General features: G+C 38.3%; 5 protein-coding genes across 5 annotated transcripts; 4 read left to right on the top strand and 1 right to left on the bottom strand.

Annotated features, from left to right (window-relative positions):
* Positions 1–4: 4 nt before the first annotated feature.
* Positions 5–4,324, bottom strand: LOC9326340. Its single transcript, XM_021011427.1, has 14 exons — positions 3,874–4,324; positions 3,271–3,361; positions 3,069–3,153; positions 2,730–2,814; positions 2,514–2,583; positions 2,111–2,180; positions 1,920–1,965; positions 1,558–1,807; positions 1,275–1,480; positions 1,111–1,185; positions 954–1,023; positions 725–805; positions 542–621; positions 5–361 (listed from the first exon to the last, which is right to left on the bottom strand). Exons 1-14 carry the CDS (start codon positions 3,987–3,989, stop codon positions 283–285), a joined length of 1,404 nt encoding a protein of 467 aa, XP_020867086.1. The 5' UTR covers positions 3,990–4,324; the 3' UTR covers positions 5–282.
* Positions 4,325–7,511: 3,187 nt separating this feature from the next.
* LOC9329065 (shewanella-like protein phosphatase 2) lies at positions 7,512–8,947 on the top strand. Its single transcript, XM_002890232.2, has one exon. The coding sequence runs from the start codon at positions 7,570–7,572 to the stop codon at positions 8,743–8,745; it is 1,176 nt and encodes a 391-aa protein (XP_002890278.1). The 5' UTR covers positions 7,512–7,569; the 3' UTR covers positions 8,746–8,947.
* Positions 8,948–9,041: 94 nt separating this feature from the next.
* Positions 9,042–12,178, top strand: LOC9326341 (pentatricopeptide repeat-containing protein At1g18485). The gene is given in 2 exon segments (XM_021010758.1): positions 9,042–9,928; positions 9,931–12,178. Coding segments are annotated over 2 exon segments (2,901 nt in total). The 5' UTR covers positions 9,042–9,111; the 3' UTR covers positions 12,015–12,178.
* A 2,466-nt stretch (positions 12,179–14,644) lies between these two features.
* Positions 14,645–16,901, top strand: LOC9326342 (plant cysteine oxidase 3). The gene is made up of 5 exons (XM_021010759.1): positions 14,645–15,431; positions 15,866–16,017; positions 16,100–16,268; positions 16,345–16,545; positions 16,655–16,901. The coding sequence occupies exons 1-5, from the start codon at positions 15,236–15,238 to the stop codon at positions 16,780–16,782; spliced, it is 846 nt and encodes a 281-aa protein (XP_020866418.1). The 5' UTR covers positions 14,645–15,235; the 3' UTR covers positions 16,783–16,901.
* Positions 16,902–16,983: 82 nt separating this feature from the next.
* On the top strand, positions 16,984–21,091 carry LOC9326343 (2-isopropylmalate synthase 1, chloroplastic). The gene is made up of 12 exons (XM_002890235.2): positions 16,984–17,851; positions 17,940–18,153; positions 18,248–18,328; positions 18,766–18,858; positions 18,978–19,064; positions 19,290–19,390; positions 19,605–19,638; positions 19,724–19,798; positions 20,075–20,158; positions 20,281–20,415; positions 20,485–20,630; positions 20,745–21,091. The coding sequence occupies exons 1-12, from the start codon at positions 17,142–17,144 to the stop codon at positions 20,875–20,877; spliced, it is 1,893 nt and encodes a 630-aa protein (XP_002890281.1). The 5' UTR covers positions 16,984–17,141; the 3' UTR covers positions 20,878–21,091.
* The last annotated feature ends 185 nt before the right edge of the window (positions 21,092–21,276 follow it).

Below are 21,276 nucleotides of genomic sequence, written 5' to 3' on the forward strand. Positions count from 1 at the left end.
GACATGAAAAGCAGAACTTAGTGACTGATTTATACACAAAAAGAGAGGGATATTATACAAACTTTGTATGTTACAGCTAAAGTTTGTATGAGGTTTTCTACAGAAAAATACATATACATATATGTATACACCTATACTTTTTTATACTTGATGCTGATTCAGACAAATAAAAAGATTCAGCAAAAACATCAGAAGTTTGGGAAACAGTATGGTAAAATGGAATGTTTGTCTGGAGCATCAACCTCAAATCCTACTCTCGAACATGGGCCAAAGTTAACACAGTCAAACGTCGTATACAGATAGTCGTTTTTCAATGTCTATACGACATATTGGGCACGTTGTACACTTGTCTGCACAGACTCTGCAACAAAAATGGCACAGAAACAAAAATTGTGAACAATGACATACATGTCGCCTGTCCAATGACTAAACTATATTGATATGACTTCATAGATTCCTAGTTTCGTTGTACGGTATTTTCAGACAAATTGAGTGACATATGCCTAAACTTTTAAGTGTAATATGGATTAAGGATCCTTACCTGCAGAGAACACGGTGTCTACATGGAAGCAGTACCAAACTGATTTCTTTTTCAAAGCAAACCCTACACAGCACTTTCTCCTGGAGTAGAAGACACATTGACACAGGATTAAGCCAAGGGAAAAAAAGTAAAATAGAAACAAGAAAGTTGAAAAAAAACATCATGGCTAATAAATGAATATACATTTTGCAGTCTTTCATATTCTTGCTGGCTGAATTTTGTGATTTCTGTTTGTTCACCAAGTGCTGCTTGAAGTCTCCATACCTAGGGATATTAAATTAGATTGAATACAAACAACACTTAAGCAATGCTGAAACTAGAAGAAACAAGATTCGACAACAAAGAGAACCTAAAGTTAATATCAGCTCTGAATTGGAAAACAAAAAATGCAAGAAAGAGAAGTAAAGTTTACCTCTTCAGCAAGATCTTCCTTTGGCATTTTCTTGACTACCTCAGGCGGATGACCACTGAATGTATTGTAACTGCACAAGCATATTATAATGAAATCTTCAGCAGATTCCATAACATTTTTTGTTTGAGCATTTAGAAGGTTGAATATACTAACTAACCCAGATTCTTGATCAAAGTACAGTCGAGCTTGTTCCTCCCGGCTTCCTTCGTCAATCGACCACCAACCTAATAGCCTGAGCAAGTGAAAGCATTGATTGATATTTGTTAGTACTAATTTTTGTTAATTACAACCTTTGGGAAAATCGACAGACGTGTTTGTCACCTGGAACCATGGTGCAAAAATCCCAAGCAATCATGGGCACTTGATGAAAATCTAAAATACAATCCTGGACCAGCTTCCCCGCGCAGTAAGAGAACGATCTTCTCTATGAGTTTAGAAGCAGCAAAGAGAACACCGAGGCCTTGCAATAGAAATAGTGGAGAGAAGAGTAATGGAATGGATATATCCTTAGCTCTTTCAGGAGTCCCCTGAAAGTCCAAATCGTTACCTTTTTCAGTATTGTCCACAGAAAATATGGTAAGTTAGAGAGACATGTGGTGTATACCTCTAGATACATGCAAAGAACAACTTGAAATACAATAACGGGAATTTTTAACATATGACCACCAATATCTTGCAAACCGCACCATCTATCTTGGTGCCTATCCTCTTCTGGAGCAACCACAAGGCCACTGTTCCAGTCAAGATATCTGATAGTGGTAGAAGATGACCCGGTTTCTCGGGCACGTGAGCTTCTATGGATTACTGGGTTGGACCATTTTGTGCAAACAAGAAAAGCAAAGCACTCGGCAATTCTGCAAGCAAAACATTTCACAATTTATTACTCCCATAATCATTTCCACCAACCGTAAAAATGACAAGTACTTCTTAAAGACTTAAACAAAGAAAGGCCAAGACGAAGGATACCCAAAATTTATGAATAAATCCCACCATCCAAGAGCAACTACATCGCCTGTGTATGTCAAATAAAACAAGAAGGGAGAATAAGAACATAATAATCCCATCAACGAAATGATCTGTGGAAGATATGATTTTAATAGGAAAAGAGATACAGTAAGACGACTATTTAAGCAAAGCATTCAATAGCCAAATATTACCAGAAAGCTTTAGGAGGGTAAAAAACGTAGCAGCCAACGTGAACACCATGGAAATTGCAACCCAGAAATGCTGCAGGCAACAAGGAAAAAAGCATCTAAATGTTTATTTTTGAGTACTGACCAGCTTCCCCGCCCATCAACACAAGATTAGAATATCCCAATCCTATGTTTGTGGAAACTAGATTATTAGAGAAATTGGTCAAAAAGTTCTCTCTTCTCAGTCCTGAATTGTGTAACTGGAAAATTAGAGACAGATTTTCATTCATGTTTAACAGATTGATCTTGCCTGGATACTTAAAACAAATTGCAAAATCAAAGAGTAACAAGCCTAAAGCAGCTGAACCAAGCCTCAAGCTCAAGCCTTAAAAATTTTAAATAATTTATGCAATGTATGTGGACTTACAGGAAGTGCCTCCCATATTGCATCATCAGTTATGCTGTCGTCGTCGCCTGGCATCAATGCTCGACACATTCTGAAGATAAAGCTTGCAGTATTTAGGAACTTTAGATTTATATAATTTAGGTTTGGTTTGTGTTCACCAGATGCATAGATTGGACGTCTTTGTTTGAGAAGTTAATGGAACAAAGTAATAACGCAAAACATTCATTATATCAATACCTCAAATTGTCCACCAGTATCGTTAATTCAAATGCAAATAACGGTACAAATGCAATCTTCAGACTCACAGCTGGTGGCCAACGAGCTGCATTAAAGATAGGAGAAACCACAATCCGATGAAATGGGAGAAAATGAAAAAACAATCCTTCATACAGAAGAATCAAGAAAATTGTAACACAAAAACTACTTTTTGATGTCCTCCAATTTAACCTTCCGTATAATCCCAAAAAAAAAAGGGTAGCAAGAAGAAACTTTGAGAATCATAGCCAACGTGCCAAATAGTCAAATCAGTATGTTCCCATGCCAAATAGTCAAATCAGTAGGTTACAGAATATTTACCATAAGAACTCTCGAGGTATATACAGAGGAGTAATTCGAATGCTACAAGCAACGGTGTAGCGACAACAGCATGGCAAGGAGCCCACTGTACATCAAAATGGATCATAAACATTTTGTTGTAAACATATCAGTACATATTCACAGGAAAATCACATTGAGTGATATATTGCTAAAAGAGGTAAGGAAATGAAAAGGGACATACATGACGGTTACGTGGAGCAACAGGAGCAGGAAGAGAGAATCTTCCCCTTGCAACAACTGCATGAAAAGCCCACAGCGGGAAAAACACCATCCTACATAACCCCCAGATACAGAAATGTTTTTTTTATCAGACCCAAGTAAAAAAGCTGAATCCTTTTGGTTTCTTGAAAGTCATTGGTAAATGCATACCTCTAAAGGATGTAACTTTTTTACCGTCAAGGATACAAAATGCATACATTGAGTTACCAAAAATTGCAAAAACTTAATACAGTAAAAACTATTGACGTGATTGCTTTTGTTTCTATTAACAGCAAAGAGAAACAAGGAATCGGAAATTGTTAAAGGAGCTGCTTTTGCAATTCTCCGAAAGAAAGAAAAAACAGATACTTTGCGTTTGCGTAGACAAAAAACCGTCGCTTCAATTCGAAAGAGACAATCTTTAGCTTCGAAATTCAACGGGGACAAAAGAAAATCCGAAATCCCCAAATTATCAAATCAGGTAAATGATGAAAATTGAAATTGAACAAATCAGAACCAAAAAAAGTGAATCATGCACCACCCAATTTCAGAGGAATTGACAAGTTAAAAGAGAAAAGAGACTAACCACCATGAGGAAGAGACGGTGTGATCAAGCTTAAGCACCAATAAGAGCGTGAAACTGAAGAGTAAGCTATGAGCCGCCAAGGCTTGTATCGACTTGAGCACTCTCCTCCAACTCATCCCTCTATCTCTCTTTCTCTCTTATCACTTAACGAAGAATTTGTCAACTTGTTAGCTTCGAAACCATCTCTATGGGAAAATATCTCTGAAAGTCGATTAATTTGGAGAAAACGCAATTGCTGCAATGTTGTTTTTGATGATGATGGACCCCTGCTTCTTCTCCTTCCTTCCTGTTACGCCTCGTTTTTTTTCCTTTTTCCTTTTTTATAATTTTATTTGCAAAGCAAAAACAAACAAAACCATTATTATTGCTTTGGATTCCTTTTGTTTTTAATCTCTCTCTCTATTTTTTTTTTTTTTTAGCTTTGCTTGCACGCCATAAGTGAAACGCAAACGCGTTCTCAATGTCACTTTCGTTAACTAATTATTATTAATTCATTTTCATAATTTCGTAATTAAGGTGGCTATTAAAGAATTGGACCACTGGGATAATTAAGGAAACTAGAGCTTAATGTCATGTTAGGTAACCGCATTAACGTATTTAATGATTTTTTTTTTCATCCGAAATTAATTAGAATTCAAAAGAGTCATTCATGTGGAATGTTGTTTACAAATATGGTATAAAGCGGTTCTGTACGAATTTTTCGTGCTAGATGATCCGCTTTTACATTAGCATTGCGAGAAATTAATGGTTTCTTCTTATTAATATTCAAAAAGCGTTATGCATTAACTGGACGGTTGATCCAGTAACGCGTAGAAAGTCTAATCGGAGTCTAAGCGATTTTAGACGGTTTAAACGTTTATAATATAAAATATTATAGATAAAATCATACAAAACTATACATTAGGAAAATAAAAATATTAAATCGGAAACAAAAATTTGATAAAAACGTTTTTTTAATTTATATCAAATATTTTGACAAAAAAAAAAATTATATCAAATATTATATGAACGTTTATAACCATGTATAGAAGTAAAACTTATAAATCTAAATTTGTGTAGTTAGAAATCGAAAAAAAACACAAAAACAAAATTTATGTTATTTAGGCGGTCAAAACGATCATATAGGCGTCACCTAAACGCTTAAAGCCTAATCGGGCCTAGACTACCACCTAAATCGCTTTTTAGAACACTGCTTCTTATGTCATAATAATGGATTTACTTGTTCTTTTCTTTTTGGATAGTTGAAGAATCTAACTTTTTCTTTATAAAAAAGTATAAAGTTTTGTTTCCACTAATATTTAAATGCTTTTAATTTTTTCAAATAAGGGTTACTGATTCAAAACAAAAATAAAAAATGATTTAAAACTTAAATTGAATTTAGCTGAAACTTAAATTAGATATCGCTATTAGATTTACTACATTTGGGATAAAATATCATTTTAGTATAGTAGGAAAAAAAGTCAAAATATTATTATAAAAAAAAAAAAAAAAATCAGCAATTTAAATCGTATAAATGGAAGAAGACCCCACATTAACACGATCTCTCACGCTCCTTTTCCATGGCAAGTCGTGACTTATCCAAATAGGCAAATAAAAATGACAAACAACTCAATTTGTATTAAAATATTTTTATGATTGTGACTTGTGAAAATTAAACAATTGTATTTCTCTTTTTCTATTATGTGTGGGGTGGGGTGAATGAATTTTACAGTTGAGAAAACAAAAACGCTTTAAGCGTTTAAAACCATGATCAATGTTATTAAAAAAACTGAGGATAAATTAATACAACAACAACTACATAATTGGAATTTGGAAGAGAGTCACGACTAGTAACAACAACAAACAACCAACAACAGAGACGTTGACGGTGCTAAAAGTATTAAACTGGTCGCAATTCTGACACAACTTCTTCCTTTCTATTTTTTGTCAATACTGACACACCTTCAACGGACACTCGCAGTGAATCTTGTTTTCTCTTTGTTTTTTTTGTTGCAATACATGAATCTTGTTTTCTATTTTCTCGTCTTTTAGTAAAGAGATTAAAAAATAAAAATAAAAAAAAATTGTAGTAAAGAGACTTCAATACTCAACGTTGGTTTTATACAATTAAGGGAAAAACTGCATATTCCCCTTTAAACTAAGTTGTTTTATCGTTTCCATACACCAAACTTTCTTTTGTGATTATACCTACATGAACTCGAGTTTAATTTGAATTTACTATACGAACAATTGAAATCCGGTCAAAACCAACAAATCGATAAACGATGTTAATATTCTGTTAACAAATGCTGACTAGGATGCCGTGTTTACAGTTTAAGATGCCACGTAATGCCATTAAACGACGTCGTTTTAGTCACTAAATAAATAAAAAAAATCTAAGACTAACATTCTAGAATTGAACACACGACCTCAAGTATTCAGTAGCAGCAACAGAACCAACTGATTTAAGGGAACTTTGGTTATTAATTTATACAAAAAAGTATATATAACTCAATAAATTAAAAATAATAAAAGAAAACCTATTTCTCTCTCTTTACGTTTTCTTCTCCAATCTTCTCTGTAATCTCTTTGAACTTGAATGGCTTCCATTACGAATATATGTAACATGGGTTTATGCATTTCATTCATATGTTATGCAATTTGATTTTAATTTTTTCCCCTGTTTAATAGTGTGGCTTTTGTTAACTGGTCGAGTCAATTAATTGGGTTATTTAGGGCTTTGCTACTTTATTATATGTAAGGCTTACGGCCAAGATAATTAATCAATAAGAAATTCATTCTTTCTTATCATACGATTCAGGTCAATACACGAACCCATGAACTGTGATCTTTCAATTGATGGATAGATCTGATTTCAATCTGATTTTTGGCTATTTATAAGGAGGTCCGTCGTGTTGAAGATTGAAGAAGAGGAATCAAAGAGAAAGAAGTCGACTTAACAATAATTAGAAAACAGAAGTCTCATTTGGTCTCAAAAACCTTAATCCCAAAAGTACATAACCTTAATCCTCACTCTTTGTTTCACTCTGTGTCTCGTCTCAAGATCTCTCCCGACGACTCGATTTTGCTCTACAAATGAAATGACGAACCCTAATTCGTGTAAATCCCCAAATAAGAAAACGACGTCGTTTTGTCTCTTTGCCTAATGAGAGTCCAGCTGGACCAAAACACAGTCGTTTAAAATGAACACGTGTCGTCCTCGTCAGCATCTGTTAACGGAACAGTAACACTGCCTAACGATTTGAGGCTTTTCACCGGATTTATAAAGTATGTATTGTAATTTCAAATTAAACTCGAGTTTATGTAAGTATAAACACCGAAGAAAGTTTTGTGTATAGAAACGATAAAGCAAATTAGTTCAGAAGGGAATAGACCGTTTTCCCTACGATTAAGCTTTGAAGATCTCGTCTGGTTTCAACTAGGGGCAGAGTCCAATACTCTCTGGTTCAACTCATTTCTAATTATACGTAACTTGGTTTATGGGCTAATTCATGAGAAACAAAACATTGGGCTTGGCCCTGTAATATGTTCTGCTCACATTTCCAATTGCTGTCATTTTTGGTCACTTGGCTTCGATCCAAACATTTCTATAGTGAGTGAGTTCACAAAAAAAGTCTTAACCAAATAAATGCAAAAAAATATTTTATAAGGAAACTTATAAAGGGCCATTGTTCTTGGCCGCCATTATCCCGGAAAATGTCAAGCAGAGAAAACCCTAGCGGAATCTGCAAGAACATTCCCAATCTCATCTCTTCTTTCGTCGACACTTTCGTTGATTACTCCGTCTCCGGCATCTTCTTGCCTCAAGATCCTAGCCCACAGAATGATATTCTGCAAACGAGGTTCGACAAACCGGAGCGACTCGTTGCAGTCGGCGATCTCCATGGCGATCTCGACAAGTCTAGAGAAGCATTCAAGATCGCTGGTCTGATTGATTCGTCGGACCGATGGACTGGTGGATCCACCATGGTTGTTCAGGTGGGAGACGTACTGGATCGAGGAGGAGAGGAGTTAAAGATTCTTTATTTCTTAGAGAAATTGAAACGAGAGGCTGAGAGAGCTGGAGGTAAGGTTCTGACTATGAATGGCAACCATGAGATCATGAATATAGAAGGTGACTTTAGATATGTGACCAAGACGGGTTTAGAGGAATTTCAGGTTTGGGCTGATTGGTATTGTTTAGGGAACAAGATGAAGACTTTATGCAGTGGTCTTGATAAACCTAAGGATCCTTATGAAGGGATTCCGATGAGCTTCCCTCGTATGAGAGCCGACTGTTTTGACGGAATTAGAGCTAGGATTGCTGCATTGAGACCTGAAGGTCCGATTTCAAAGAGATTCTTGACTAAGAATCAAACAGTTGCTGTTGTTGGTGATTCGGTGTTTGTTCACGGTGGACTTTTAGCTGAGCACATAGAGTATGGACTGGAGAGGATAAACGAGGAGGTTAGGGGTTGGATTAACGGGTTGAAAGGAGGACGATATGCACCTGTGTATTGTAGAGGAGGAAACTCTGTAGTTTGGTTGAGGAAATTCTCGGAAGAGATGGCTCACAAATGTGATTGTGCAGCTCTTGAGCATGCTCTTTCCACTATTCCCGGGGTTAAGAGGATGATCATGGGACACACAATCCAGGATGCTGGTATCAACGGTGTTTGTAATGATAAAGCCATTAGGATCGATGTGGGCATGTCCAAGGGATGTGCTGACGGACTGCCTGAGGTTTTGGAAATCCGCAGGGACTTGGGTGTGCGGATATTGACATCGAATCCATTGTATAAGGAGAACCCGTATTCTCATTTAGCTCCTGATAGTAAAACGGGTCTCGGGTTGCTGGTACCAGTTCCTAAGCAAGTGGAAGTCAAAGCTTGAAGACCTTTTAGTAAACACTAGCCCGATACTCTTATGTTTAGATGATTGATGCCTTGCAAGTCTAGCATTGGCGGATTCTTTGTATGAACATCAGTAAACATCTTCTTGGAGCATAATTGTAGTTTCTATTATCAAAAAGATAGATAATGCTTGTAGCAATATGGAACATTATATCTGATTCAACATAATTGTTAAAGGTCTATACATGTTTTGATGTTTGATTTACTAATTCAACTCCATACTGAATCAAACTCAATTGCTTGAGGTAATGTAATCAAATCACTCTCATACAAGAAATTCTCAGAGAGAAACTAAACAGATTCTGTATTTCTATGACAATTAGCTTCTACGTGTTTGGATAATCTGATGGCTTCTGTTCTGCTTCCATTGCCACAATTATCCGTATTGTTTGATTATCGCCGGAGCCGTAAAGAGTCAAGCTTTCCTCGCGCCGACTACAATTCCAACGCCATTTCTTCTAATTCGACCAACGCCAATCATTTCCTTCGTCGGATTTCTAACTTCTGTGAAACCGGAGACCTCGACAAGTCCTTTCGAGTTGTCCAGGAATTCGCTGGTGATGACGAGAGCTCGTCCGATGTGTTTCTTCTTGTCCGAGAAGCTCTCGGGCTTCTCTTACAAGCTTCTGGGAAGAGAAAAGACATTGAAATGGGGAGAAAGATCCACCATTTGGTTTCTGGGTCGACCCGGTTAAGGAGTGATGACGTTCTCTGCACCCGTATTATCACCATGTACGCTATGTGTGGCTCTCCTGATGATTCTCGTTCTGCTTTTGATGCCTTGCGGAGTAAGAATCTCTTCCAGTGGAATGCTGTGATCAGCTCTTACTCAAGAAACGAGCTTTACCATGAAGTGTTAGAGATGTTTATCAAGATGATCTCAAAGACTCATCTTTTACCGGATAATTTCACTTTTCCATGTGTGATTAAGGCTTGTGCTGGGATTTCTGATGTTGGGATTGGGCTTGCGGTTCATGGGTTGGTGGTGAAGACCGGATTGGTGGAAGATCTTTTTGTGGGTAACGCATTGGTGTCTTTCTATGGAACACATGGTTTTGTTTCTGATGCCTTGAAACTGTTCGATATAATGCCTGAGAGAAACTTGGTTTCCTGGAACTCAATGATTCGAGTGTTTTCTGATAATGGTTTCTCAGAAGAAAGTTTCTTGGAGAAATGATGGAGGAAGGTGATGATGGTGCGTTTATGCCGGATGTTGCTACAGTTGTTACTGTGTTGCCGGTTTGTGCAAGAGAAAGAGAAATAGGGGTGGGGAAAGGTGTTCATGGGTGGGCGGTGAAACTGAGTTTGGACAAGGAACTAGTCGTTAACAATGCCTTAATGGACATGTACTCTAAATGGGGCTGTATAATTGATTCACAAATGATCTTTAAGTTGAACAATAACAAGAATGTGGTTTCTTGGAATACAATGGTAGGTGGCTTTTCAGCAGAGGGGGACATACATGGGACGTTTGATCTTCTGAGACAGATGCTGGCAGGAAGCGAAGACGTCAAAGCGGACGAGGTAACCATTCTAAATGCAGTGCCAGTTTGTTTTGATGAATCAGTCTTACCGAGCTTGAAGGAACTTCATTGTTACTCCTTAAAACAAGAATTTGTATACGATGAGTTATTAGCCAATGCCTTTGTTGCTTCTTATGCAAAGTGTGGCTCACTGAGTTATGCCCAGCGTGTGTTTCATGGAATAAGGAGTAAAACATTGAACTCTTGGAATGCTTTGATTGGCGGCTATGCTCAGAGCAGTGATCCGAGATTGTCCTTGGATGCCCATTTGCAGATGAAAAATTCTGGATTGCTACCTGATAATTTTACTGTCTGCAGTCTTCTCTCAGCTTGTTCTAAACTAAAATCCCTGCGGTTGGGAAAGGAAGTGCATGGGTTTATAATCCGAAATTGGTTAGAAAGAGATTTGTTTGTTTATTTATCAGTACTCTCATTATACATTCATTGTGGGGAGCTATGCACTGTACAGGTATTATTTGATGCAATGGAAGATAATAGCTTAGTATCTTGGAATACTGTAATCACTGGACACCTTCAGAATGGATTTCCTGAGAGAGCTTTGGGTTTGTTTAGACAAATGGTTTTGTATGGAATCCAGCCTTGTGGGATTTCTATGATGACTGTGTTTGGTGCGTGTTCGCTGCTACCTTCTCTTCGACTGGGGAGAGAAGCGCATGCTTACGCTTTGAAGCACCTCCTGGAGGACAATGCGTTTATTGCATGTTCTATAATTGATATGTATGCCAAGAATGGTGCTATAACGCAATCATCTAAGGTTTTTAACGGCTTGAAGGAGAAAAGTGCAGCGTCATGGAATGCCATGATAATGGGATATGGAATGCATGGGCGAGCAAAAGAGGCTATCAAACTCTTTGAAGAGATGCAAAGAACAGGTCGTAACCCTGATGACTTAACTTTCTTAGGTGTTCTAACGGCTTGCAACCACAGTGGTCTGCTCCATGAAGGGCTGAGATATCTGGATCAGATGAAGTCTTCCTTTGGGCTAAAGCCAAATTTAAAGCATTACGCTTGTGTCATTGACATGCTAGGCCGAGCTGGGCAACTAGACAATGCTCTAAGGGTTGCTGCAGAGATGTCTGAGGAACCTGACGTTGGAATTTGGAATTCTCTGCTCAGCTGGTGCAGAATCCATCAAAATCTGGAAATGGGAGAGAAAGTTGCTGCTAAGTTATTTGTATTAGAACCAGAAAAGCCTGAGAATTATGTTCTGCTTTCCAACTTATATGCAGGATTGGGGAAATGGGATGATGTGAGACAAGTGAGGCAGAGAATGAAGGAGATGAGTTTACGAAAGGATGCTGGATGCTCTTGGATCGAACTAAACGGAAAGGTTTTTAGCTTTGTTGTCGGTGAAAGATTCTTAGATGGTTTTGAGGAAATCAAAAGTCTTTGGAGTATATTGGAGATGAAGATATGGAAGATGGGATACAGACCAGACACAAGTTCAGTACAACATGATCTAAGTGAAGAGGAGAAGATCGAACAGTTAAGGGGACACAGCGAGAAGCTTGCCATTACCTATGGATTGATCAAAACTTCAGAAGGAACAACTCTTAGAGTTTACAAGAACTTAAGGATCTGTGTGGACTGTCACAATGCAGCGAAGTTGATCTCCAAAGTCATGGAAAGGGAAATAGTTGTGAGAGACAACAAAAGATTTCATCATTTCAATAAGGGGTTTTGTTCTTGTGGAGATTACTGGTAAGTAAGACACTATAATCAAATTGGTGAAAATAGATGCATTACTATATGTGTATTTATGTTCAGACGACACAACCGTCAATGTTAATATGTTATAGTAAGCTTTTTGTTTTGTGTTTGTTATAACAACATTATATAGATTATAAACCAAACTGATATATATAGTTATATACCAAGTGAAACTGATGAAACATTTGAAACTGAACTTTTTTCTATGGGAAACAAGTTTTAAATCTCTCATTGGTCAGTGCTACTGCTCACTATATATAACGCGGATCTACATTCTATCTTCACAAAAACAGGAAGAGAAGCAAGAAGCAATGAAGACTTCTAGGAGCAATTGAGCATCATCGTCTTCTTCTTCTTCTTTGTGACCTTCCTCAGCCATCTCTGCTGCTTCCTTAAACCCTGAGGAATTTTTTTTTTTTTTGTTAATAACCCTGAGGAAATTGCATACAAAGAAACATAAACCGTGTCACAACCAATCGGCATTTGTCAAAGATCGTCTTTTGATTGAAAATGTGTTGCTCGCCACCGAACTGGTTAAAGACTATCATAAGAGCTCGGTCTCTACCCGTTGTGCTATAAAGATTGATATCTCAAAAGCTTTCGACTCGGTTCAATGGTCTTTCCTAAATAAAGTACTATCGGCATTGAATTTTCCACCTATGTTTATTCACTGGATTATGTTGTGTGTTTCCACGGCATCGTTTTCGGTTCAGGTAAATGGGGAACTAGCAGGGTACTTTAGAAGCTCACGAGGTTTTCGACAGGGCTGCTCCCTCTCACCATACTTGTTTGTGGTAAGTATGGACGTGCTTTCAAAACTTCTAGACAAAGCTGCGGCAGAAAAACAGTTTGGTTACCATCCAAGGTGTAAGGCTCTAGGTCTTACTCACTTAAGTTTTGCGGATGATCTCATGGTTTTATCGGATGGAAAAATACGGTCTGTGGAAGGTATTGTTGCCGTCTTTGATGAGTTTGCAAAATACTCGGGTTTAAAAATAAGTATGGAGAAAACGACGTTGTATTTGGCTGGGAATTCTTGTACGCCTACACAATTGGCTGCACAGTTTCCGTTTGAAATAGGAAAACTACCAGTGCGTTATCTAGGCCTTCCTTTGGTTACTAAACGATTATCAGCTGCGGACTATATGCCTCTGCTTGAGCAGATAAAGAAAAGGATTCAGACTTGGACTGCACGTTCCCTCTCTTTCGCTGGCCGTCTCAATTTAATATCATCAGTCTTATGGAGTGTATGTAATTTTTGGATGGCTGCATACCGTCTCCCAAATGAATGCATTCGGGAAGTTGACAAAATCTGTTCTGCATTTCTCTGGTCCGGTCCGGACTTAAATTCGCATAAAGCAAAGATCTCTTGGGTCAATGTTTGCAGGCCAAAGCAGGAAGGCGGATTAGGGCTGCGCTCGCTGAAAGAAGCAAATAATGTCTGTTGTCTAAAGCTCATTTGGCGAATAATCTCAAATGGTGACTCACTGTGGGTTAAGTGGGTCCAAACAAACCTCCTCAAAAAATCACCAATCTGGTCTATAAACAAAAACACAGCTGCAGGTTCTTAGATTTGGAGAAAGATACTCAAATATAGAGAACTCGCAAAGTCTTTTTGTAAAATGGAAGTAGGAGATGGGCAGCTCACTTCGTTTTGGTACGACAATTGGACATCAATGGGCAGATTAATGGAACTGGTGGGCACTCGGGGGACGATTGATCTTGGGATCAAGAAAACGAGCTCTCTAGCAGATGCTTGGGCGCATAGACGCAGGAGACACCACCGTATAACTCAGCTTAATTCAATAGAGGATGCTTTATACGCACAATGGCAAAAACGAAATGACAACAAGGACAAGGCTCTCTGGAGGGGAAAAAATGATACATTCAGACCAATGTTCTCAACAAAGGACACATGGAATCATATTCGAACAACGGCTAACACAGTCTCTTGGCACAGGGGAGTTTGGTTCGCACACGCAACACCAAAACACTCATTCTGCATGTGGTTGGTTGTTCAAAACAGATTACCTACGGGAGATCGCGTGAGTAAATGGAAGGGTGGAGCAGCGGGCACATGTGTTTTTTGTCAGAACAACTTGGAGACTCGTGATCACCTTTTCTTTGATTGTCATTACAGCTCTTTGATTTGGGAAGCTTTGGCTAAGGGACTTCTAAAGGCACGATACACAACCAACTGGTCTCTTCTAGTTGAGTATGTTTCGGAAAATCAACTTGAGAGAGTGGAGGGTTTTCTCATCAAATATGTGCTTCAAGTGGTGGTTTACACGATCTGGAGAGAAAGGAATGGAAGGAAACATGGCGAAAACCCACAAACGGCGGAACAGATCACGGGCTGGACTGATAAGCAAATAAGGAATCAGATTTCGGCAATTCGTCTACTAGGAGATCGGCGATACGACGAAGCCTACCAAGCTTGGATCAACTCCCGAACTTAAGAAGACTGTTTTAGCAATTCAGTTCTAAATTATATTTTTGATTTATTTTCAGCGAAATGTTGCACTAGTTGTACAAACGAATATTTTTTCTTTTGAATATAATTTAACATTAGATTCAAAAAAAAAAAAAAAAAAAAGAAACCGTGTCACAACCTCCAAGCTCTTCACTCTAACTCAAGACATCAAAGTACGACTTTCTTGTGGACAAGTTGTGTAGAGCGTAATGGCTCGTGCCGTCATGGCCTCTGTGAGGATAACCGGAAACTATGTTAAGGCGATGTGTAATGTGTTTGGAAATGATGAGAAGAAAGTGAAAGGGTATGTTGTGAAGAAATGGTTGGGTCTAGTTTAGCTTGTACGATACATATGTTCTTGTCCAATGTTATTGTCTTTAGTGATAGAGTATTAGTCTATTAACAATTAGCTAAGGTTTTCATCGGTAAAGTCAAAAAAGATTATGCAAATTAAAACGACCGAATTAGTAAATTATACTCAAAAGTAAAAAAAAAAAAAAAACTTACAAATATTATGCAAAATTAATTCACAAATTTATGAATAATAAAATATCAATTCCATAAAAAGTACTATATCATCAAAAAATTGTGAAAAAACAGAGAGATTTATTCGTTTCTGTTATTCTTCTTTTTGCTACCGATGTGATTGAGAACCCACTTAACTCATAGGTTAATCAGTCTCGGATAAGAACATTCGAACAATTACCGACACACAAAAACTTTGAAGAAAAAAAGAAAAGAATATGTTGTCGAGATTGTTCAAGGCAGGTGAAAAGGTTTTGTTGAATCTCGTTAGCAAGAAAGACCTTCACATGGCGTCGAGGAATCAGGAGAAATCTCCCAAAGTGCAAGAGCTTTACGACCTCTGCAAAGAGACTTTCACTGGCAAAGCTCCTTCTCCTGCTTCCATGGCTGTCCAAAAACTATGCTCTGTGTTGGGTATTTTTCTTTCTCCTTTTGTCTCTGTTTGATTTTCCCCGACTGCGATACGTTTTTTTGCAATTTCAGCTAGTTTTGATCGAATCAGTGACTTATTTGAAGCGATCTACAAGATTTAGTTAAAGGGTTTTAGGTTGTATTGTTGGATTTGAATCAATGTGCAAACTCATTTGATTTGTGAATCCCACCAAATCTGGGCAATTGCAATTTGAAATCGTCAGAGTCTCTGAGAAGTGCAAAGCTTGTCACTTTGATGTATACATGAGGCAATTTAGGACTTTTATAGAAGATATATATCAATCTATTCTACATAGAGGGACTATTAGGATCAGTGATTTTATGGTTCATTGTGGTGAGAGTTGAAGTTAGAATTTGGGTAATGTTTGTTTTATAAGCAGAGGTGTGATTTGGTGTTTGGTCATTCTTGTGTGCAGACTCAGTTAGTCCTGCAGATGTTGGGCTTGAAGAGGTATCTCAAGACGACGATCGAGGCTACGGAGTTTCTGGGGTTAGCCGTTTCAACAGAGTAGGACGATGGGCACAACCGATAACATTCTTAGACATTCACGAATGTGATACTTTTACAGTAAGTCTTTGATTGATACTGTTTTCTTTCTGCTGATCAATCAAGAAATCTAAAACACAAGTGTTTATCTGTTCTTCTTCAGATGTGTATTTTCTGCTTCCCAACATCTTCAGTGATTCCATTGCATGACCATCCAGAGATGGCTGTGTTTAGCAAAATCCTCTATGGATCACTTCATGTTAAAGCTTACGATTGGGTTGAACCTCCATGTATTATCACACAAGATAAAGGCGTGCCCGGTTCTCTTCCAGGTTATTGTTAGTTTCTCATCTTGGGTTTCACTTTGTATCATTGATAATTAAGACTTCTTGCAACTACTTGTAACAGCAAGGTTGGCCAAATTGGTGGGTGACAAAGTTCTTACGCCTCAGTCTGAGATACCGGTGTTGTACCCAAAGACTGGAGGCAATCTCCATTGCTTCACTGCACTGACTCCATGTGCGGTGCTTGACATCCTCACACCTCCTTACAAAGAAAGTGTTGGCAGGAGTTGCAGTTATTACATGGACTATCCGTTTTCCACTTTCGGTATGCAAACTTTTTCTTCTAACTACTCTTTTTTTTTCCTTGAGAAGAACATTATGTTACTCTGTTTTCTTTTACCGGTGGTTTTTTCCCTTTGGATTGATAATAATAGCATTGGAGGAAGGAATGAAGAAGGTGGAAGGAAAGGAAGACGAATACGCTTGGCTTGTACAGATTGACACACCCGATGATCTTCACATGCGTCCCGGATCATATACTGGTCCAACTATCAGGGTCTAGATTTTTGTGGTTGGTTTTGTAGCGACGTAGAGCAACTCTTGTATCATTCCAAGATAAGTCTCTGGAGAAGATATCAAAATACAAATTTCAGATGAAAGATGAACTCTTTGATTAGTCCATCCATGACCACTTCTCACACGCACGCACGCAAGCAAAGATGAACTCTTTGATTAGTCCATGTCCGCTTGGGAGATAATTTCCACGTGGGCCATAATAAAAATAAATAAAAACCAAATTTAAAAATAAAGTGAAGAGTGACGAGAAGATTTTAGTACTACTGAATCAAAGTTAGCCGCCGCCGCCGTCACGTTAAACCTTCGTCTCTATCTCTCTCTCTCTCTCTCTCGACCTCTCCTGCAATGGCGTCTTCGCTTCTGAGAAACCCTAATCTCTACTCATCAACAACAATCACCACCGCTCCTTTTCTTCCCACCGTCTCCTCTAACCCCACACCTGTCTCCTCCTTCCGTTTCCAACCATCCCACCACCGTTCAATCTCCCTCCGAAGTCAAACCCTCCGTCTCTCATGCTCAATCTCAGATCCTTCTCCACTACCACCTCACACTCCTCGCCGCCGCCGTCCTGAATACATCCCTAACCGCATTTCCGATCCAAACTACGTCCGTGTCTTCGATACAACTCTCCGTGACGGTGAACAGTCTCCAGGAGCTACACTCACTTCCAAGGAAAAGCTCGACATCGCTCGTCAGCTAGCTAAACTCGGTGTTGACATTATCGAAGCTGGGTTTCCAGCTGCTTCTAAGGATGATTTTGAAGCGGTTAAGACTATAGCTGAAACAATTGGAAACACTGTTGATGAGAATGGTTATGTTCCTGTTATCTGTGGACTCTCTAGATGCAATAAGAAGGATATTGAGAGGGCTTGGGATGCTGTCAAATACGCTAAACGGCCTAGGATTCATACTTTTATCGCTACGAGTGATATTCATTTGGAGCATAAACTGAAGAAAACCAAAGCAGAGGTCATCGAAATCGCTAGGAATATGGTTAGATTCGCGAGAAGCTTAGGCTGCGAAGATGTCGAGTTCAGTCCAGAAGATGCAGGAAGGTTCGATTTTTCTTGATATTCTTTGGTAAAGATTCGTCCTTCTCTTTTTCTGTTTATGTAAAAATGCTTTTTTTTTTTTGTTCTGTAGATCGGAGAGGGAGTACTTATACGAGATTCTTGGTGAAGTGATTAAAGCAGGAGCAACAACACTGAATATACCTGATACTGTTGGTATAACTTTGCCTAATGAGTTTGGTCAATTGATTACTGATTTAAAGGCCAATACTCCAGGGATTGAAAATGTTGTCATCTCAACACATTGTCAGAATGATCTTGGACTCTCTACGGCCAACACTTTATCTGTATGTCTCTTTTTTTACTGGGAACAACTTAGCTGATTCAAATCGTTGGATATATGTAATGCTAATGTGTTTGTGATAACCTATTTGAATTCAGGGGGCACATGCAGGTGCCAGGCAGGTGGAAGTGACGATCAATGGAATCGGGGAAAGAGCTGGAAATGCTTCACTGGAAGAGGTCAGACTTTTATTATTTTGTCAAGACATGTGAACCTCTCCTGCATTGATTTTTTTTGGGGGCTTGATCTTACTGAGTAAGAAGATTCTTAGTGTATAGGCACATATTGTGAGCAAGATAATCTGTAGAACCGAGTACTACTTTTTCATTATCAGTAGCAGTGCGAAGTTTGGAATTATATTCTTTAGTAAGATTTTAAAAGGCTAAATTTCTATGTAATGAGTCTTAGTATAGCCTTGGCTACAATTACCTCAAGAAGAACATGTGGAGGTAAAGTTGAGAGATATTGGGTTAGAAAGTTGGCTATTTTCCATCATTCGCTACTTGGATATTTTGTCTCAGGGAGGGCATTATCCATTATAGACTTTCAGTTTATATTCTGCGTGCGCTGCAACGGGAGATAAAATCCTTACCTGATGATTTTCGTGTAAGTGTAGGTTGTGATGGCCATAAAATGCCGTGGAGATCATGTATTAGGAGGTCTATTTACCGGAATTGATACTCGGCACATTGTTATGACAAGCAAGATGGTACCACTCTTGGACTTCATTCTTTAAATTGGGAAGACAATTATTAATTATTCCAAGAAGGGGAAAAATTTTGTAGATTTCCATATAAGTTTTCTCATACTCGTGGCTTGTTTTCTCAGGTGGAAGAGTACACAGGAATGCAGACACAGCCACATAAGGCTATTGTAGGAGCGAATGCCTTTGCGCATGAAAGTGGTATCCATCAGGTCAGCTCAAAAAAATCATCTTTATTTGATTATTTCTTTGATGAGATGTGATGAGGTTACACAATATGCTTATGATCCCATCCTTTCATATCCATTACCTATGAACAAGACGAATAAATAATTAAGCTCTAAACTGTTTTGACTTGCATGTTCACTCTTTCAGTTTGCTACATAACGGTCCTCTTTTCTTCATTATTATTGTTCATGACTGTTTTACTTTTTCAGGATGGAATGCTAAAACACAAGGGTACATATGAAATTATATGTCCCGAAGAAATTGGACTTGAACGATCAAATGATGCTGGCATTGTCTTGGGGAAGCTTAGGTATGAAATTTTATCTTGTTTTGCCTGTAAACTCCCAATTCTTCTTTTTCTTGTTCAAACAATGCAACTAGCATGTATTTGGTGCATATTCTCTACATAATTCGCCTGAGATGCTGAATATTTCAAGACATTATTTGTCGTACACTACATATGTGTTTGAAACCTGAAATCTAACTGTTGGTTTCTGCTTTTGCTTGGATATAATATTATGCAGTGGGCGTCATGCGCTGAAAGACCGTTTGACTGAGGTACACAGCAATCATACACGTACTCATACTCAGTACTACTATCTTTGTGGGAGATACTAATCTCTTATCTTTTCTACATGTCCAGCTTGGTTATCAATTAGATGATGAACAGCTAAGTACCATTTTCTGGCGTTTCAAAACTGTGGCTGAGCAGAAAAAGGTAGTTGCTTCTGCGTATCGTGTTATTTTACTCAGAAGTCTAGCTTGCGTTTTCAATTCCAAATAAAAGCTTTGCAGCGATTTTGAGAGGTTCATTAGACTCTATAATAGTTGAGTTTCTGTGGCTAGTCTGGAATGTTATTCCCATTTATACTTTGTTTTCCGTAGCTGTGGCTGCAGAGACTTAGGATGAAAGAGGATTGCTCTTTCTATTATTTAGTGCTCTTGAGGTTTAATGTAATGTCTCCTGATCGTATATGTTTCCTTGCTGATCCAGAGAGTTACCGATGCGGACATAATAGCTTTAGTATCTGATGAAGTTTTCCAGCCAGAAGCCGTGTGGAAACTCCTGGACATTCAGGTGAAATTGGGATGTTTCCCTCCTTTTCCTGCTAGGATTGGAAATCAAGATGTGCTTTTTTAGTCCCTTCTCTTGTTCATTGTCTTGAGCCAATTCTCATTGTACTTAAAAGTGGAATGCAGATAACTTGTGGAACTCTCGGGCTTTCAACAGCAACTGTAAAACTTGCTGACACTGATGGCAGAGAACATGTCGCTTGTTCCATTGGAACTGGGCCTGTCGATTCAGCTTACAAGGCAGTCGATCTTATCGTAAAGGTACTGTTTATACCACTGAGGCTCTCATTTCACCAGGTGATCAGTTATTGAAAACTTTTTTCCCCTTAGGAACCTGCGACCCTGCTTGAGTACTCAATGAATGCAGTAACAGAAGGGATCGATGCCATCGCAACCACACGAGTTCTTATCCGTGGAAGCAACAAGTACTCATCTACAAATGCAATAACTGGTGAAGAGGTTCAAAGGACCTTTAGGTAAAATCCTCTGTTCCACCATATCTTATTCCAACCGGATCGATTATCTACAAAGATTTTTTTTCTGTTGATGAGTAGTAGTTATAACATCGAACCGGCTGTCGTGTTTGGCAGTGGAACTGGAGCAGGAATGGATATTGTGGTGTCAAGCGTCAAAGCTTATGTAGGAGCCTTGAACAAAATGATGGACTTCAAAGAAAACTCCCCCACAAAAATCCCTTCCCAAAAAAACAGAGTCCCTGCCTGAATTAAAAATCTTTCCGGCAAAAACCAAAGTCAGGCAAAAGTTAGGTTCTTTTCTTTTCAAGTACATAGTTTGGTAATAACTGCAGTTTCAGAGTTTGCTTCTTGTTTATCAATGTTGCATGTCAAAAGAGTTTGGTCTTTGGTGTACTATATATATCTTTAGTCAACTTAAATCTCTAATTTTAGAAATAATGGTTTTAGAATAAGGAATAAAACCAACTGTTAAACAGTTTAACCTATTCCAAAAAGCTGTCCTTAGACTAAACTAAGGTCTTAAAACTCAAAAAAAAAAAGAAAAACTGATACCTCTCTGTTCTTGATTCTTTGTCTCTTTGTTACAACTTCTTCATATATCACGACTCAAAGCATTTTCTCTGCGAGTCTTTTTAGATTTCCGGAT

Source organism: Arabidopsis lyrata (genome assembly GCF_000004255.2).
Source record: "Arabidopsis lyrata subsp. lyrata unplaced genomic scaffold ARALYscaffold_1, whole genome shotgun sequence".
In the NCBI taxonomy this organism is placed as follows: domain Eukaryota; kingdom Viridiplantae; phylum Streptophyta; class Magnoliopsida; order Brassicales; family Brassicaceae; genus Arabidopsis; species Arabidopsis lyrata.

What these genes read in the sequence shown, in the direction of transcription:
- LOC9326343 (XM_002890235.2), top strand. Translation starts at nt 17,142, where the DNA reads ATGGCGTCTTCGCTTCTGAGAAACCCTAATCTCTACTCATCAACAACA. An exon ending in TTGTTATGACAAGCAAGATG is followed by an intron (nt 18,859 to 18,977) that starts GTACCACTCTTG and finishes TTGTTTTCTCAG; the next exon opens with GTGGAAGAGTACACAGGAAT. An exon ending in GGAAACTCCTGGACATTCAG is followed by an intron (nt 20,159 to 20,280) that starts GTGAAATTGGGA and finishes AGTGGAATGCAG; the next exon opens with ATAACTTGTGGAACTCTCGG.
- LOC9329065 (XM_002890232.2), top strand. Translation starts at nt 7,570, where the DNA reads ATGTCAAGCAGAGAAAACCCTAGCGGAATCTGCAAGAACATTCCCAAT.
- LOC9326340 (XM_021011427.1), bottom strand. Translation starts at nt 3,989, where the DNA reads ATGAGTTGGAGGAGAGTGCTCAAGTCGATACAAGCCTTGGCGGCTCAT. An exon ending in TACTTTGATCAAGAATCTGG is followed by an intron (nt 1,024 to 1,110) that starts GTTAGTTAGTAT and finishes ATGCTTGTGCAG; the next exon opens with TTACAATACATTCAGTGGTC. An exon ending in AGGAAGATCTTGCTGAAGAG is followed by an intron (nt 806 to 953) that starts GTAAACTTTACT and finishes TAATATCCCTAG; the next exon opens with GTATGGAGACTTCAAGCAGC.
- LOC9326342 (XM_021010759.1), top strand. Translation starts at nt 15,236, where the DNA reads ATGTTGTCGAGATTGTTCAAGGCAGGTGAAAAGGTTTTGTTGAATCTC. An exon ending in CGTGCCCGGTTCTCTTCCAG is followed by an intron (nt 16,269 to 16,344) that starts GTTATTGTTAGT and finishes TACTTGTAACAG; the next exon opens with CAAGGTTGGCCAAATTGGTG. An exon ending in CTATCCGTTTTCCACTTTCG is followed by an intron (nt 16,546 to 16,654) that starts GTATGCAAACTT and finishes TGATAATAATAG; the next exon opens with CATTGGAGGAAGGAATGAAG.